The sequence below is a fragment of the Pristiophorus japonicus genome, chromosome 7 (assembly GCF_044704955.1).
Source record: "Pristiophorus japonicus isolate sPriJap1 chromosome 7, sPriJap1.hap1, whole genome shotgun sequence".
Lineage (NCBI taxonomy): Eukaryota > Metazoa > Chordata > Chondrichthyes > Pristiophoridae > Pristiophorus > Pristiophorus japonicus.
Window position 1 is genome coordinate 158,104,520 of NC_091983.1, and position 19,185 is coordinate 158,123,704.

Consider the following 19,185-nt stretch of genomic DNA (forward strand, 5'->3'; position numbering starts at 1 on the left):
GGATTGGATTCCTCGGGGGAAAAAACCTTTTATTAAAAAAAAATTCCCAAAACATTGCCCACGCCACAACACAAACCGTTAAAAAAAATTAAAAGAAAAACACTCGCACTTACTTTTTCAGCATATTAGCTTCCTCACCATCGCCGGCATGGTTGGACCACCCTGATTTCCCAGGCGGTCATTGCGAGGTGCGATTCCAGGTGTACGGGTCAGGTTCGAGTCAAGACTACTGCCGGTGTCGCAATGAGAGGCACTGCACACCCGATGCAGCTCTCCCCGGCGGTGCTACTCAGCATCGCCGCAAAACCAGACCCGAATCTCCCAACCGGACGCAGGAGACCTCGCCACTCCATTTCACACCGCTCCGGGGCAAGATCCATGCGCAAAGAACCGGAAAGCCCAGACCCTAATCTTTGATCCAATTTTCTGTTTGTGGGTCTTTCTGTGCGTAACTTGGCTGCCCCATTTATCTACATAATGGTGACTACATTTCAAAAAAGTAATGGACGCATTTAGTGACAACAGTAGCTGGCAATTGTGGTTTTCTGCAGGCAATGCAGAGTTAACTATGCAGATGTCACTCAGATTTCACTCAATGCCCAGGACTAATAATCTATCCTTAACACCTTAACCCTGAAGTGAATGAAGAGTAACATCGGGCCATGTGTGCAATGGGAATCTGAACTAAACTGGTCCATTTCCGCCCAGTGGGTTAAACTGAAATGATCCCCTGATAATGTTAGTCAAGCAACCTACCAAAACAAGCCGAAACAATTTGAATTAGGCACAATTTACATCTGTTCACCCTGTCTTCCCTTTCCCCCATTCTCTAAGTTCTATTTTAATTAACTGTAAAGTTACTGTTCTCCACTTATCCACTTTATCTTTTCTACACTTTAGGGTAGAAATTGCCCTCCGCCCGAAAAGGGGCACACCCTCCATTTTTAAAAGTTTTTCTCTGCTGCAAACCAACAGAGATGCCGTCGATAATAGGCACTTTGAAGTTTTTTTGGCTCAGGGCGGAATGTGTGGCGGGTGCAGGGCGGAAATGCTCTTGCAGTGGGTCTGCCGCTCCGACCAATCACTGCATCCAATTCAGTGACAAACACTGAGCCACCAGGGAGGGTTTCGGCCAGGCCAGTGGCCTGGCACCCAAGAGCATAATTGTCGGACCGACCTGGCAGTCAGCCGGCAAAAAAAACTAACATGGTGGCTGCGGCAGTCGCCCTCCCCTTTAAGGGCAGCCGGGCCACCATGCTACAAAGAGTGCACAGGCACAAAAAGCTATCGGGGGCACCGACTGGCGGCAGGGCCGCTCCCGCGGGGCAATACCAGGAAAAGGGGCCATTTCCTGAGGGGCAATTTAGCGAGGGGGTCCTCAACAGTCGGTAAAGGGTCAGCGCGAGCATGCTGCGGCAGGAAAATGGGTGGAGTGGTCCCGGGCACAGCTCCAAAACTCACAAAGAGCAATTTACAAAATGGTGGCCCCTCTGGGGAGAGTCGGCGGCCATTCCATGCCACTCCATGGCCACCACTTTCAGGCGGCCAGAGGCCTTAGCAGGAGGGGCAATTTTGGCCCCTTTGCCTCTTTTAAAAACTAAAGACACTTTAATTTCATTGATTCCCATCATCTGTTTTGGTGGGAGCAACTTTTTTTTTAAAATTGGGTTCTCATTGGCTATAAAACTGACTCCAAAAGCTATGTGCTTAGCCAATCAAAAATCCACAACGTGTGGATTGGCATCATCACATCAGAGGCACAGCCAGTGAAACGTCTGTTCCATGTTAATAATCAAAAGAGGAAGAGCTGCCAGTCAATGAGTCAACTCATTAGTGGCTCACAGAATGAAGCGCACGCCCAAGCTCTCTGGTAATCTGATCTTTGGCCCAGTTAATTATGGGTTAATTGTAGGTCAAAACTGATTAAATGTGAAACCAGTTATTATGATGTCTTTTTTCGAGAAATTATACAAAGCTTTCTAGGTTAAGTTTCACGTACATACCTTGTTCAAATCCGGCTTGAAGAAAGACGACAGCCAAAGAGGAATTGTTCTTACAGTTCACGGATAAAATCTGCTCAACTGCTGACAAGAGCTGAGTTTAGACAACAATAAAATGCCATAAATAATCATGGTAATAAAAATAAAACACAAACCTGTACTGATTTCTGTATTACTATGTCAATACACTATCTCAGGAAGGGTAAAAGGAACCTAATGAATCTCACTGTTTTAAATCTGTTGCAGTTCTGAAATATTTGTGGCAGTTACGTTGTAAACAATTGAATCTCAGTGGGTTTGAAGGCACTTCTACCATTTTATGGGGGTTCCTAGGTGAGCAGTATTTATAAGAACATAAGAACATAAGAAATAGGAGCAGGAATCGGTCACCTGGCCCCTCGAGCCTGTTCAAATGGAGACCAACTCAATCCCGATTATCTTTACTTCCTACCACCAAATTAAAACCTATTAGGGGTTGGAGACCCGTAATAAAGAGGAAGAAGCCTGGCTTCAAGCCCTCCGTTTTAAACAAAGACCTGAAGGCAGCTGACAAGTCCCAAGAAAATGTCATATCTCTGATGCTACTAGGTGTTCAGGAGTTCCCCTGCTTTATATTAGAGTGCAGAAGGAGAACTATTTATCTGCTGTTTACCAAGGGGGAACAGAGGAGTTCTCCCAGTGTCCTTGTCAACATTTCCAACCAACACCACAAAAACAGATGATCTGCAAATCTAGTTAATTGGTTGTGGGATCTTGCTCTGTACAATTGGCTGTTGTGTTTCCTACATTGCAACAGTGACTACACTTCAAAAGTATATTGTTGGCTGTGGAGTACTTTGGGACAACCTGAGGGCATGAAAGGCACCATGTAAAGGCAAGTTATTTCTATTAATTTAAACAAGGTAAAACTGCCCTTGCTTTCAACTTAGCATTACAGAGGTACCATGAGGGAACATACTACAAACTATCACTTTTTTCTTAGAAAATGTAGGCGAGCCATCCGACCATGGGATAAAAACTCCTTGGCCCAGTGGCAGAGCCTGGGTGGAAGTGGGATGAAAGAAGCTCAGTGAACATCAACATACTTGTTTACTGGTCAAAAGCAAGGAGGTTATGATGAACCTGTATAAAACACTGGTTCAGCCTCAACTGGAGTATTGTGTCCAATTCTGGGCACCGCACTTTATGAAGGATGTGAAGGCTTTAGAGAGGGTGCAGAAAAGATTTACAACAATGGTTCCAGGAATGAGGGACTTCAGTTACATGCATAGACTGGAGAAGCTGCGGTTGTTCACCTTAGAGCAGAGAAGGTTGAGAGAAGATTTGATCGAGGTGTTCAAAATCATGAGGGGTCTGGGCAGAGTAGATAGAGAGAAACTGTTCATATTGGTGGAAGGGTCGAGAACCAAAGGACACAGATTTAAGGTGATTGGCAGAAGAACCAAAGAAGACATGAGGGAAAACTTTTTACACATCAAGGGATTACCATCTGGAATTATGGAATTATAGAATCAATGGGCTAGACTTTCCACTCAGATCGCTAGGGCCCAGAAAATGGGCGATGTTCCAGCCTTGGCAGTGTGTTAGCCTTCATGACCATTGGAACATCGCCCATATTTAGGATCGCGAATTTCAGCTCAACGATAGCCCAGCGATATGAAACGGGCCCAGCGATAGCCCAGTGATGGGAAACATGCAAAGCCATAGCCCAGCGATGTGAAACAGGCGAAGCCATAGCCCAGCGATGTGAAACAGGCGAAGCCATAGCCCAGCGATGTGAAACAGGCGAAGCCATAGCCCAGTGATGTGAAACATGCGAAGCCATAGCCCAGCGATGTGAAACAGGCGAAGCCATAGCCCAGCGATGTGAAACAGGCGAAGCCATAGCCCAGCGATATGAAACATGCGAAGCCATAGCCCAGCGATGTGAAACATGCGAAGCCATAGCCCAGCGATGGGAAACAGGCGAAGCCATAGCCCAGCGATGTGAAACATGCGAAGCCATAGCCCAGCGATGGGAAACAGGCGAAGCCATAGCCCAGCGATGGGAAACAGGCGAAGCCATAGCCCAGCGATGTGAAACGGGTGTAGCAATAGCCCAGCGGGAGGTCAGGTGTCATCCACACATGCACAGAAGGCAAAGGGAGGGGGAAAGAGAGAGAGAGAGAGAGAGGATAGAGAGAGGAGGAAAGCAGAGTGAGAGAGATCAGAATAAAGAGATAAAGAGATTTTAAAAAAGAGAGCGATAAGGCGAAAAAGAGAAAATGTCTTCATCAGACAGTAGTATGCATGATGTGGAGCGGGGGTAGGAGGAGAGCAAAGCCCTTTTCGGACGAGGCGAACGAGGCCCTCGTCCAAGAGGTGCACTCCCGGTGGGTCCAATTAACCCGGGATGGGCATGGGAAACCTCTAGCCCGGGCCTACAGAAACATTTTGGGGCAAGATCGTAGATGGTTTTGTCAGCGTCCCATGAGGCGAGGGGGTCTGACCATTGCCGGAAGCGCTGGAACAGCCTGGTTGCTTCGGCAAGAGTAAGTATAGATTTTATATTGTAACAATGCAAATTCAAATTATAATTATAAATCTCCTGGATTGAATTTAAGCTTGTTATTCTTATATATATATTACACATATTTCCTGCTAATATCTGGACAGGGCTATGAACCTGCGCCCTTTTTAAGTCTCTCTGGCTGCTGTCACTTACACAGTGACCCAGCCTGGACTGGGGGAGAGCTGCCCTGGGACACTGTCTGCCCTGGGACACTTTGGGACATTAGTTCCTGTCATTGCTGAGTTCACCAGCTATCCTGATTCCCATCACCCCCGGGGGCCCTTCAACGGAGATTGTAGTCGAGAGAGATGTTTGTGTCAAGCATTAGATCCTAAACATGATCTTTGTTAAAACCATGCATCAATTGTGGATAAAAACCCTATTAGTATATAACGTTGGAGACTGCTGTCTTTCCATGATAGTACCTAGTTAGTTAGCTTATGCCATGCACTTTTCACGTTTGCAGAAGTAGTTAGTGAAGAATCGGGCTGAGTGCAGGCGCACTGGAGGAGGCCCTGCCCAGCTAACTCTGCTCACGGAGTTGGAGGAACAGACTGCAGCACTGGTCGGAGACCACAGTCGCTCGGCCACCCGTGGTGAGGCAGAGCCCTCGCTTGTGTCACGTGGGTAATGTATCAAGCAGTATTAAAGTAATGTAACATCATTTCATTATAATATACAAATGATGCCATGTTATGCATGTAGCTATCCTGATTCCCATGCAGCCTCTGTGCTACTCTCAGGTTGACAACATAAGAGCTGAGAGCAGGAGCAGGCCATCTGGCCTTATATCCCCTTCTCTATCCGCTCCCTATAAACATTCACTCCCTTATCATTTAGCTGTCTTTTTCCAACTGATCTAGCCTCCGCAGCTCTCTGGGTCACTGAATTTCAAATTAGATTTACCACCCTATGTACTACCGTGTGATGCGTTATTATGTAACGTCTCTGGTCTCATTTATTGTAGTACTGCTTCGTATGCCAACACAAAGCAGTGCAAGAATGTGTACCCTTACACTCTGATAAGCTCAATAAGCTCAATTATGTTTTGCAGGTCCACCAACACCCATGCTCAGCGAGGCGATGCAGGAAACCCTCCTCCTTCAGCTGCATGTAACCCTCACCACGGGAGGGGAGGAAGAACAGAGCAGCGAACAAGAGGAGGAGGGTACCCTAATGGAATTGGAGGAGGATGCTCCTCCGATGACCATCACCATGGCTGATGTGGGACCTGAGGCCACTTTGTCGTTTTCGACTGAAGAGGTAGCAGGACCAAGCGGCGTGCAGCCAGCGACACCAAGGCGTTTAACAGTGCACATGCTGACCCCATGGGGGTCCGCTCAGCGAGGTCAGCACACACCTCCTCTGGCCAATTGGATTTAAGGGCTTGACCAGACTGTGCGAGGAGAGAGTTGCGATTAGTCGCGAGCATCTCCAGGCATTCGTGGTATTCACGAGAGACATGTCCCAGGTGTGTGCTTTGCAAGCAGAGATTTTGCAGCAGATGCTCTTGGAGATGCATGCACAGACCGCCTCCATCGATGCCTTATGGCATGCGTAGCTGGTGGGACACGGCACTGAACCCCAAGGTGCCTCTGTCACACACACCACGAGCACCAGCACACAAGCGAGTCACTCGGAAAGTGATGCCCCAGCTTCGTCTCCCCCTCTAACAGGCGATCGCGCCACCATCACCCCCACCACGGCAGGAAGTCTTGCCATTGCCCGCTACACACCAGCTTCGTCTCGGTACCCGGGGACCAAAACGGGGTGGGGTTAAGATGCGGGCGGGTACAGAATCTGGAGGGAAACGTGGCCACAGGTAGGGAGGGGGGTGTTTTATTGTTGTTAAATATTGTTGCATTTTCTATTGTTGTTGCTGTTTTTTAAATTTATTGTTGGGAGATTGTTGGGGGTGGGGGTAGGGAGGGGGGGTGGGTTTGTTACCATTGAAAAATCTAGTTAAATTGTTAAATTATTAAAATGTTTTATTGAATTTTACAATTGTTGTGCAGTGTCTTCTAATAACGTAAGTTAAGGTAAAACATAGAAGCATAGAAACATAGAAAATAGGTGCAGGAGCAGGCCATTCGGCCCTTCGAGCCTGCACCACCATTCAATGTAATCATGGCTGAACATGCAACTTCAGTACCCCACTCCTGCTTTCTCTCCATACCCGCTGATCCCTTTAGCAATAAGGGCCACATCTAACTCCCTTTTGAATATATCCAACGAACAGAACTCAACAACTTTCTGTGGTAGAGAATTCCGTAGGTTCACAATCCTCTGGATGAAAAAGTTTTTCCTCATCTCAGTCTGAAATGGCTTACCCCTTATAACTAGACTGTGACCCCTGGTTCTAGACTTCCCCAACATCGGGAACATTCTTCCTGCATTTAACCTGTCCAATCCTGTCAGAATTTTATATGTTTCTATGAGATCCCCTCTCATTGTTCTAAATTCCAGTGAATATAAGCCTAGACGATCCAGTCTTTCTTCATATGTCAGTCCTGCCATCCCGGGAATCAGTCTGGTGAACCTTTGCTGCACTCCCTCAAGAGCAAGAATGTCCTTCCTCAGATTAGGAGACCAAAACTGCATAGAATGCTCAAGGTGTGGTCTCACGAAGGTCCTGTACAGCTGCAGCAAGATCTCCCTGCTCATATACTCAAATCCTCTCGCTATGAAGGCCAACATACCATTTGCTTTCTTTACTGCCTGCTGTACCTGCATGACTATTTTCAATGCCTGATGTACCATGACACCCAGGTCTTGTTGCACCTCCACTTTTACTAATCTGTTACCATTCAGAAAATAATCTGCCTTCCTGTTTTTTCCACCAAAGTGGATAACCTCACATTTATCCACATTATACTGCATATGCCATGCATTTGCCCACTCACCTAACCTGTCCAAGTCACTCTGCAGCCTCTTAGCATCCTCCTCACAGCTCACACCGCCACCCAGTTTAGTGTCATCTGCAAACTTGATATTACATTCAATTCCTTCATCTAAATCATTAATGTATATTGTAACTAGCTGGGGTCCCAACTAGTGCAGCACCCCACAAGTCACTGCCTGCCATTCTGAAAACGACCCGTTTATTCCCACTCTTTGCTTCCTGTCTGCCAACCAGTTCTCTATCCACATCAATACATTACCCCCAATCCCATGTGCCTTAATTTTGCACACTAATCTCTTGTCAAAAGCCTTTTGAAAGTCCAAATACACCACATCCACTGGTTCTCCCTTGTCCACTCTACTAGTTACATCCTCAAAAAATTCTAGAAGGTTTGTCAAGCATGATTTCTCTTTCATAAATCCATGCTGACTTGGACCGATCTTGTCACTGCTTTCCAAATGTGCTGCTATTTCATCTTTACTAATTGATTCTAACATTTTCCCCACTACTGATGTCAGGCTAACTGGTCTATAATTACCGATTTTCTCTCTACCTCCTTTTTTAAAAAGTGGTGTTACATTAGCTATCCTCCAGTCCATAGGAACTGATCCAGAGTCGATAGACTGTTGGAAAATGATCACCAATGCATCCACTATTTCAAGGGCCACTTCCTTAAGTACTCTGGGATGCAGACTATCAGGCCCTGGGGATTTATCGGCCTTCAATCCCATCAATTTCCCTAACACAATTTCTCAACTAATAAGGATTTCCTTCAGTTCCTCCTTCTCACTAGACCCTCGGTCCCCTAGTATTTCCGAAAGGTTATTTGTGTCTTCCTTCGTGAAGACAAAACCAAAGTATTTGTCCAACTGGTCTACCATTTCTTTGTTCCCCATTATAAATTCACCCTGATTCTGACTGCAAGGGACCTACGTTTGTCTTCACTAATCTTTTTCTCTTCACATATCTATAGAAGCTTTTGCAGTCAGTTTTTATGTTCCCAGCAAGCTTCCTCTCAAATTCTATGTTCCCCCTCCTAATTAAACCCTTTGTCCTCCTCTTCTGAATTCTAAATTTCTCCCAGTCCTCCGATTTGCTGCTTTTTCTGGCCAATTTATATGTCTCACCCTTGGATTTAACACTAACCTTAATTTCCATTGTTAGCCATGGTTGAGCCACCTTCCCCGTTTTATTTTTACTCCAGAAAGGGATGTACAATTGTTGAAGTTCATCCATGTGATCTTTAAATGTTTGCCATTGCCTATCCACCGTCAACTCCTTAAGTATCATTCGCCAGTCTGTTCTAGCCAATTCACATCACATACCATCGAAGTTAACTTTCCGTAAGTTCAGGACCCGAGGCTCTAAATTAATTGTGTCGCTCTCCATCTTAATAGAGAATTCTACCATATTATGGTCACTCTTCCCCAAGGGGCCTCGCACAACAAGATTGCTAATTTGTCCTTTCTCATTATACATCACCCAGTCTAGGATGGCCAGCTCTATAGTTGGTTCCTTGACATATTGGTCTCGAAAACCATCCCTAATACACTCCAGGAAATCCTCCTCGACCATATTTCTTCCAGTTTGGTTAGCCCAATCTATATGTAGATTAAAGTCGCCCATGATAACTGCTGTACCTTTATTGCACACATCCCTAATTTCTTGTTTGATGCTGTCCCCAACCTCACTACTACTGTTTGGTGGTCTGTACTCCCACTAGCGTTTTCTGCCCTTTGGTATTCCGCAGCTCCACCCATACAGATTCCACATCCTCCAAGCTAATGTCCTTCCTTACTATTGCGTTAATTTCGTCTTTAATGAGCAACGCTGCACCACCTCCTTTTCGTTTCTGTCTATCCTTTCTGAATGTTGAATACCCCTGGATGTTGAGTTTCCAGCCTTGGTCACCCTCGAACCATGTCTCCGTGATGTCAATTATATCATATTCGTTAATTGCTGCCTGCGCAGTTAATTCGTCCACCTTATTCCAAATACACCTCGCATTGAGGCACAGAGTCTTGAGGCTTGCCTTTTTAACACACTTTGCCCCTTTAGAATTTTGCTGTAACGTGGCCCTTTTTGATTTTTGCCTTGGGTTTCTCTGCCCTCCACTTTTACTTTTCTTCTTTCTATCTTTTGCTTCTGCCCCCATTTTATTTCCCTCTGTCTCCCTGCATAGGTTCCCATCCCCCTGCCATATGTGGAGAGTGTGTGTGGCATATCTGTCAGTATCTGGCTAAGTTGCTGATGCACCTTTATCATTCTCCTTCTCAATGATGGCCCACGGTGTTCAGCATCTGTGCCCAGCTGAGCAGAGCTTGGAGAGGATTGCGTCCCAATGGGACTCTCCACAGCTGTCCCTGCCACAGTGTCTGTCCGTGCGCACTTGTGTCGTGTGAATCACCAGGTGAAAACCTAACTAACTCTCTGACTGGACCCATCAATCCCGGCTTGTTTAAACATCACTCCTGTCTTCTTTTTGTTATATTCGTCCACCGAGAAAATATTAAGTAATTTCAGATTATACAGACTTGTGACCAGCAACATTTCACTAAATATGTCAGCATTCAATCCCAAAATCTAAAGCAAATCAACCAGTCCATTTTTTAAAGGATCAACCATTTGGAAATTTTATTAATGTGAGTGATTCTTACTGGTTGGGTAGTTAAACTCAAAGTCATTTTTCACAAGCAGAATATTTTAACCTTGTGTTCATTTTTATTAATATATTTTCATATACGGTATGCATTAAAAATCCATGTCAGTTTGGCTTATGAGTGATTAAACCAATACCCACGGCATAGTAATTCACTCTGTTATACTGTTTACATTGTAATTGTACACTGTGCTGTGAAACAGCCACATAATGTTCAGGCTAGCTCCCATTATGGTGATTAATGATGGTTTTATTTATCACTCAGATCATGAAAAGGAGATTTTTCTTTAATTAAACTTAAACTACATTGTATATCTACGATGGTAAACTCTAACGGGTTGGAATTATGTTGTGCCGATGTTTTAACATGTTCAAATTAAATTTCTTTGTTTGCTTGTTAACTCAGATGGGATCATTATTTTATTATTGATCTCACTTAGCATGATTTCAACTCGCAAGCCCTTTCTACTACATATTAAGTGGAGGTGGACTAGGCAGCAATACCTAACTGTTTCATCTCATTAAGGCTCTCAAGAATTCCATATTCTAAAGTGCAAGTTACAGGATAGAGATAGCATTTTAAACAGAGAGGTCCGGAAGTTCCGGGTTCTGGGAAGTACATTTCTGCAACATGATGTCCGCAGGACCAGTTGGAATTGGTGGTGGCAGCTGGATCTCAGCCATTGCTACTGTACACCGGGAACAGCTGGGAGTTAGTTGGGCCTGGGGGAGGGTGGAAGCTCCAAAATTCAGTCTGCTTCAGCAGTGCAATTGATCGCACTCGTCACACTGCCTGAAGAAAGCAAGAGCAATTCTTAAAAATGTTAAATGAAGCTTCCCAAACCCCACATGTTTGCTTTCACTGTGACAAGGTGCCAGAGCAAAAATCATTCCGCTCAGCCTGTAGCGGGTAGTTGAGTAGCATTCACAATGTCGTGTTTTCCATCTCACCTTGGGGTGGGGTTTGCGGGTGCTGCGTGGGTGGGTTCAGGGGCACTATGCGGGTAGATTAGGGGGTGCTACGTGGGCGGCCACTGGGGCCACCGGGGCTAAGGGGAGCTGTGACCACAGCCCATCACCGAGACGGAAAGCCAGGCTGCACAATGGTAATTGCAACCACAATCAGCTGATGGACACGCCCCCATCAAGGACACCGAGGCTGTCAGGGCCCGATGGAAGGAGAACTTTGAAGATCTCCTCAATCAAGACTCTGCCTTTGACGCGAGTGTTCTCGATTACATCCCGCAGCATGCCACCCGCCACCAACTCAGTGAGACTCCAACGTTTCACGAGGTTGGCAAAGCCATAAAACAGCTTAAGAATAACAAGGCTACGGGTGCGGATGGAATCCCTGCTGAGGCACTAAAGTATGGCGGAGAGGCACTGTTGGCGCGGATGCATGACCTCATCTCTCTCATCTGGCGGGAGGAGAGCATGCCGGGAGATCTCAGAGATGCAGTGATTGTGACCATTTTTAAAAAGGGGGACAAGTCCGACTGCGGCAACTACAGGGGAATCTCCCTGCTATCAGCCATGGGAAAGTTGTCGCTCGAGTTCTCCTCAATCGTCTTCTTCTTGTGGCCGAGGAGCTCCTCCCGGAATCACAGTGTGGATTTCGTCCCCTACGGGGCACAACGGACATGATCTTTGCCACGTGCCAGTTGCAGAAAAAATGCAGGGAGCAGTGCCAGCCCTTATACATGTTTTTTTTTGATCTTACAAAAGCCTTTGACACTGTCAACCGTGAGGGTCTATGGAGCGTCCTCCTCCATTTCGGATGCCCTCAAAAGTTTGTCAACATCCTTTGCCTGCTTCACGATGACATGCAGGCAATGATCCTTACCAAAGGATCCATTGCAGACCCAATCCACGTCCGGACCGGGGTTAAACAGGGCTGCGTTATCGCTCCAACCCTCTTCTCAATCTTCCTCGCCGCCATGCTCCACCTCACAATCAACAAGCTCCCCGCTGGAATGGAATTAAACTACAGAACCAGTGGGAAGCTGTTTAACCTACGCCGCCTCCAGGCCAGGTCCAAGATCACCCCAACCTCTGTCATTAAGCTGCAGTATGCGGACGATGCCTGCGTCTGTGCGCATTCAGAGGCTGAACTCCAGGATTTAGTCAATATTTTCACTGAGGCATATGAAAGCATGGGCCTTACGCAGACGCAGCATGGATTCATGAAGGGGAAATCATGTTTAACTAATTTACTGGAATTCTTTGAGGATATAACGAGCATGGTGGATAGAGGTGTACTGATGGATGTGGTGTATTTAGATTTCCAAAAGGCATTCGATAAGGTGCCACTCAAAAGGTTACTGCAGAAGATAGAGGTACGCGGAGTCAGAGGAAATGTATTAGCATGGATAGAGAATTGGCTGGCAAACAGAAAGCAGAGAGTCGGGATAAATGGGTCCTTTTCGGGTTGGAAATCGGTGGTTAGTGTTGTGCCACAGGGATCAGTGCTGGGACCACAACTGTTTACAATATACATAGATGACCTGGAGGAGGGGACAGAGTGTAGTGTAACAAAATTTGCAGATGACACAAAGATTAGTGGGAAAGCGGATTGTGTAGAGGACAGAGAGAGGCTGCAAAGAGATTTGGATATGTTAAGCGGATGGGCTAAGGTTTGGCAGATGGAATACAATGTCGGAAAGTGTGAGGTCATCCACCTTGGGAAAAAACACAGTAAAAGGGAATATTATTTGAATGAGGAGAAATTACAACATGCTGAGGTGCAGAGGGACGGGGGTCCTTGTGCATGAATCCCAAAAAGTTAGTTTGCAGGTGCAGCAGGTAATCAGGAAGGCGAATGGAATGTTGGCCTTCATTGTGAGAGGGATGGAGTACAAATGCAAGGAGGTCCTGCTGCAACTGTATAAGGTATTGGTGAGGCCGCACCTGGAGTACTGCGTGCAGTTTTGGTCACCTTACTTAAGGAAGGATATATTGGCTTTGGAGGGGGTACAGAGACGATTCACTAGACTGATTCTGGAGATGAGGGGGTTACCTTATGATGATAGATTGAGTTGACTGGGTCTTTACTCATTGGAGTTCAGAAGGATGAGGGGTGATCTTATAGAAATATTTAAAATAATGAAAGGGATAGACAAGATAGAGGCAGAGAGGTTGTTTCCACTGGTAGGGGAGACTAGAACTAGGGGGCACAGCCTCAAAATACGGGGGAGCCAATTTAAAACCGAGTTGAGAAGGAATTTCTTCTCCCAGAGGGTTGTGAATCTGTGGAATTCTCTGCCCAAGGAAGCAGTTGAGGCTAGCTCATTGAATGTACTCAAGTCACAGATGGATAGATTTTTAACCAATAAGGGAATTAAGGGTTACGGGGAGCGGGCGGGTAAATGGAGCTGAGTCCACGGCCAGATCAGCCATGATCTTGTTGAATGGCGGAGCAGGCTCGAGGGGCTAGATGGCCTACTCCTGTTCCTAATTCTTATGTTCTTATGTTCTGACGCTTAACTTCTGTAAGAAAAAGATCCTTCACCAGCCTGTCATCACCGTTCGGCACTGCCCTACAATCATCAAGATCCACGGCACGGCCCTGGACAACGTGGACCATTTCCCATATCTCGGGAGCCTCTTATCAACAAAGGCAGATGTTGATGCGGAGATTCAGTATTGCCTCCAGTGCGCCAGCGCAGCCTTTGGCCGCCTGCCGAAAAGAGTGTTTGAAGACCAGGCCCTCAAATTTACCACCAAACTCATGGTCTACAGGGCTGTAGTAATACCCGCCCTCCTGTTGGGTCTGAGGCATGGACGATGTACAGAAGGTACCTCAAGTCACTGGAGATATATCACCAACAATGTCTCCACAAGATCCTGAAAATCTCCTGGGAGGACAGGCGCACCAACATCAGTGTCCTCGACCAGGATAACATCCCCAGTATTGAAGCACTGACCACACTTGATCAGCTTCGTTGGGCAGGCCACATAGTACGCATGCCAGATACGAGACTCCCAAAGCAAATGCTTTATGCGGAGCTCCTTCATGGTAAATGAGCCAAAGGAAGACAGCGGAAACGTTATAAGGACACCCTCAAAGCCTCTCTGGTAAGGACACCTGGGACACCCTGGCCGCAGACCGCCTGAGGTGGAGAAAGTCCATCCGGGAGGGTGTTTAGCTCTTTGAGGCTCGACGCAAGGAGCATGAAGAGGCCAGGCGCAGGCAGCGGAAGGAGCGCGCGGCAAACCAGCCCTACCGACCCCTTCCCCTGATGAATGTGTGTCCCACCTGCAACAGGGTCTGTGGCTCTCGTATCAGACTGTTCAGCCATCAAAGAACTCACTTTGGGAGTGGAAGCAAGTCTTCCTCGATTCCAAGAGACTGCTTATGATGATGATGAGCATTCATAGGGGTGAAGACTGATGCGAAGGATCATTTAACACCACTGCCATACCTTGGCAGTCCATACGAATCTATCCTAAGACATCTTTAAATGTCCCTGTACAATCTTTACTGATCCTTTGACTCCTAACGTAGCTTAAAAGGCATTTGCCATTGCTACGGCAATTGTCTAACTAACTTTTTCTCCATTAATCACTTAGCTGTTTTCATTTCTCTTAATTGTGCTCAATATTTCTCTCTGTTCTCCCGTGAACTATATTCATTTCATCTGTAAAATAATGTTTGCTTAATTCTAATTTGTCCTTGCACATAACTAATTAGCCATTTTGGGTTTTGTTTTGCCCCGTGCCTTTTTTTAAAAATTGCTTGAGACATTCATGCTATATTGGAAAGGAGTCAAACGTAAAAGCTGATGCATTTCGATTGACGCTCAGCAATTACTGCTACCATTCTAAGGTACAAAAGTTGTGAGAAATGACAGCCGTGAATTCTCAGTTCATATAATTCCACTGCACCCACCTGAGCAGCAGTAGCATTGGCTGGTATAAAGTTGCTGGATACATTTTCCCAAGTCAGGCTAATCCATCCTATACCAGTCATACTCAGCCTCTGCAAAACAAAAATCCCACACTTGTTACCGTTCTACTCCTGAGGTTCAAATTAGAGAAACAAGTGCAAGACGATGGTGTTATTGTCACTGGGGCGGCAGGGGGGGGAGGGGGGGCAAGGGAGGGGGGGTGGCGGTGGGGGGAATCAATTTTCTCAGCTCTCCTAAACTTGCTGGGTTAAAGACCTGTTGGAGTTCGCCTCACTGCTTCCTGACTGCTCTCCATCACTTCACCCTTCAGATTATTCTTCGTACTGTGAATCTATACCATGAGTATTAATGAGCTATTCAACCTTGGATGGTACCAAAGCTGGACCTATTCCCATCTGTTTTCCAATTCCCATGTAGCTAAACTTCATGTTGATTTATAGTCTGTCACAAAATAAAATTTGGGGCTAAATTAATTATCCTAACATGGCCCTACAGCATCATCCCCTCCCAATTGCTCCCCCCATCCTCCCAATCTCAATCCCATAGAGTTAGAATTAGCACTGTGCAACTGGAGGGATGTGAGGAAAAGGCTGAGTATGCTTTATTTACCGACTTTTTAAAAAATCCTCCTCCTTTCAAAGAAAACCTCATGAATCATGGTAATTGTCAGAAACATCCTGACCTAGGTTGTCTGCAGGCCTCAATGTAGGCCTCAATGACTAAGATTTAATTCAGCTACTCGATTTCTGCTATTTTAATTAAAATAATTTATTACTCCTTTCGAACATTAAATGGGCATGATGATACAACCGGACAAAGATATAAAGCAGCATGATCAGCCTAAGTCAAATCCAAACCTTTGCCAACTCAATTTTGGTTGTACTGTAACTCAATTTTTAAATTCTCAAATATCATAACTGTGTATACATTGACATTTCTGAATAAGCAGTTACACTTAACAATGCTAGGGGGCAGAAACCCTATTGTCACAGAGTAACTGCTTTGCATTTGCCTAATTTGTCATCTACTTACTGGATATTATTTTCAAACTGTACATGCTCATATTTTGCCTTGAGGTGTACAATACCATTTCTGCCACTTATGTAAATTTTAGGACAATATTATCTTGCTTCAGCTCTCAGAAGAGGTACTTAAAGAATACATGGATGAATACATTGACCGACCTTTCGCTTGCTGTCTATCCCTGTGGATGCAATCAAAATAAGAGCTATTGCATAGTCTGTCAAATACAGTATTATGAAATACACATCAACTTACCTGTATTTCTGGAAGCCAGTCCACTCTGACTCGAATCTCCTGTCTCTCCCTGTAGTATGTATTTATTACCTCTGGATTTAACCAAGTATTATGCAGCTGTATGCCAACTTTCATTTCTGTGGTAAGGGTCTTCCCACAATACATTGCTTCCATGTAATACTTCCTTCCTCCACTCAGTTGAACTTTCTCGGATTTCTGCTGCCACTCTTCACCCCAGTTGCATTCCCACTTATCTGCCCACTTGGAGATAGCACTTGGGATGGAGGCAATCTTCACCTTCAAAGAAAAACATCAACACTGATCAAAGTATGAAGGTGGCACAAATTTCAGCTTATTAATCCAAAGAACCTTGCTTTACCAAAGCTATGGGAATTCTTCTTCAAACCAAAAATAATGCCAGCTTTTGTTTTATTCTTAATTGGTACTATTTTGATTTGATTTGCTTTGTGGCTCATGTCAGCTGTGACTCAGTGGGTAGCACATATGCACTCTGAGTCAGAAAGTTGTGGATGCAACTCCTGCTCCAGAGACTTGAGCACATAATTCTAGACTGACACTCCAGTGCAGTACTGAGGGAGCGCTGCACTGTCGGAGGTGCCATCTTTCGGATGAAATGTTAAACCGAGGCCCTGTCTGCTCCAGGTGGACTTAAAAGATCCCATGGCACTATTTCGAAAAAGAGCAGGGGAGTTATCCCCAGTGTCCTGGCCAATATTTATCCCTCAATCAACATAACAAAAACAGATTATCTGGTCATTATCTGGGAACTTGGCGCGTTTCCCACATTACAACAGTGACTACACTCCGAAAGTACTTCATTGGCTGTAAAGCGCTGAGATGTCCAGTGATCGTGAAAGGTGCTATTTAAATGCAAGTCTTTCTTTCTTTGTGTGTAATATATATTACAAATGCGGATGCATGGTTTCTGATGAGAAAGATTAATATTCAAACAGCAGTATTTAGAGATATTTGCATCGATGTAATAGGTTATGACTCCCATTGCGCCCACATTATAGGATCACAGGACAGAATTTGTAGAGTTGAGGCCAGGGAGAAAGTATGATAGGTGCTATTCACACTGCTTGCACTGGCAGCACAGACAGACTGATTACCATTCTGCTTGTGTGTCTGCTTTGAAATTAGGGTGACACTTACCTGTCTAGATTATGTAAGGTGACCAAGAATGTACAACGTATGGCATGAAATAGAAGGTTTATGGCTATAAAACACTGCTTTTGACAACCTCATGCCTTTTAAATTGATTTATTGCGACAGATTGTTCTGCTTGTGTTTCACCAGCCATTTGTGTTCTACCTCCATATTGGTATTTGTTTAGAACAAGGATTAAAATAGGATATTCCAAATAGAGTTAATCTTAGAAAATGGCCCTATGACATAGCACGTCAGAGACTGTACAACTACTTTATTTTCATATTTTAAAATCCTTCCACATTAAGATTTTCGCTTGAAAGACAGTAGACACCAAAATGCTGGTAAGCGCCCTAACTAAAGGGGCCGAAACCCGAACCAAGAGTAATTCCGTCGGTGCGACAGACGGACTGGCTCAGTAAAGTCAGCCTCGCGGCTTATCAGAATAGATCAGGTGAGCTGCAGGTGCTGATCATAAGTCCCGATGCAGCTCACCTGTCGGGTCATCCTAAATTTGCCCCACACATAGGCCCCGTGGTAAGTCTGGGGGAGGGTGGGGCAATTGAGGGGGGGGGGTGGGGGTGAGGGTGAGGGTAAAGATAGGCCGACAGCAGGCTGCAGTTGTTTTTGTGGAGCCAGGAGGAACACTCCTGCTCCTTCCACCTCTACAAAATACAAGAATTTTTAGATTTCTGGGGCTGTTTTTTGACTGGCCTCCAGTGGTCCCTAGTTAGGTTGCTCAAGATCCGGAAAAGCCAGTAAGGTCTTGCGATGTGCAAGCTCTGACTCGGGTAAAACAATTTAACAATTCAGGCCTGAAATGAATGCAGATGCCCCATTTCAATATTGATATTAGATCTCCCCTCATTTCAGGTGGCTGACGCTGTCGCTTAGAAAAGGCCCCGACCAATTTAGCAGTGGCTGAGGCGCACATGTAGGTCGGGTGTGGGCCTCTGCCCTGTTAAATTGGTTAACATTGTGCCCATTTTAGAGCCATAAGATGGGCACAGCAATGTTGAATTTAGACCCCAAAGTGTCAACAAATGGACATTTTTCTAGGGGTGCACAGTAACAGGTGCTCCCCCCATCACCACCCCCTCCCCCACCCCCACCAGAAAATACGTCTTGCGCTTTCAATACTTATATCCCTCTCCGGGTATTTCTAAACTCACTGCTATCAGAAAACACACCTATATATTGTTTTACTGCAATAAAACTGGTCGGATGTGGAATATACCTGCAGCTCATGTAATGAGAAGACTGTGTCCCATCGAACCCTCTCTGTAACTCCATATGTTGCAGGCCTATTTTCAGGGCTGTTTTTGAGTTGTTGACAGTGTTGATGCTGCGTTGCCTTTTTGAAGGTATTAGTCAGCTTTGGCTATTTTGGTTTAGGTTGACATGTTTGTCTTTCCTCTCTGAAAGTTGTTAAGAATCCTAAGAAAAATAAATCTTGCCGGCTGCTGTTAGGATTTCAATCCTTAGCAGAATAATGAAGATGGAATCTAATTAGGTGACCACTATCACTCATTTTCCATTTCTTGGTGCAGCCATTACCACCTCTCATTACTATAACTGCGTGTAGAAAATAAAGCAGCAACATAGCAACACGGAAGAAAAAATGTTAATCTGTGCACAGAATTGCATTAATTTAATGGGTCAGGTATATCTGAACCAAAAGTGCACAAAGTGAATAAAGTTCAGGTATCTTACAAACTAAACTGAATTTTTCGCCTTCA

At 45.3% G+C, this 19,185-nt stretch overlaps 1 protein-coding gene across 1 annotated transcript in view; it reads right to left on the reverse strand.

Moving 5' to 3' along the window:
- Positions 1 to 19,185, reverse strand: part of LOC139266646 (fibrocystin-like) — a 630,313-nt gene that overhangs the window by 590,221 nt on the left and 20,907 nt on the right. The window contains 2 exon segments of the mRNA XM_070884234.1: positions 15,001 to 15,090; positions 16,298 to 16,573. Of these exon segments, the coding sequence (XP_070740335.1) occupies positions 15,001 to 15,090; positions 16,298 to 16,573 (366 nt within the window).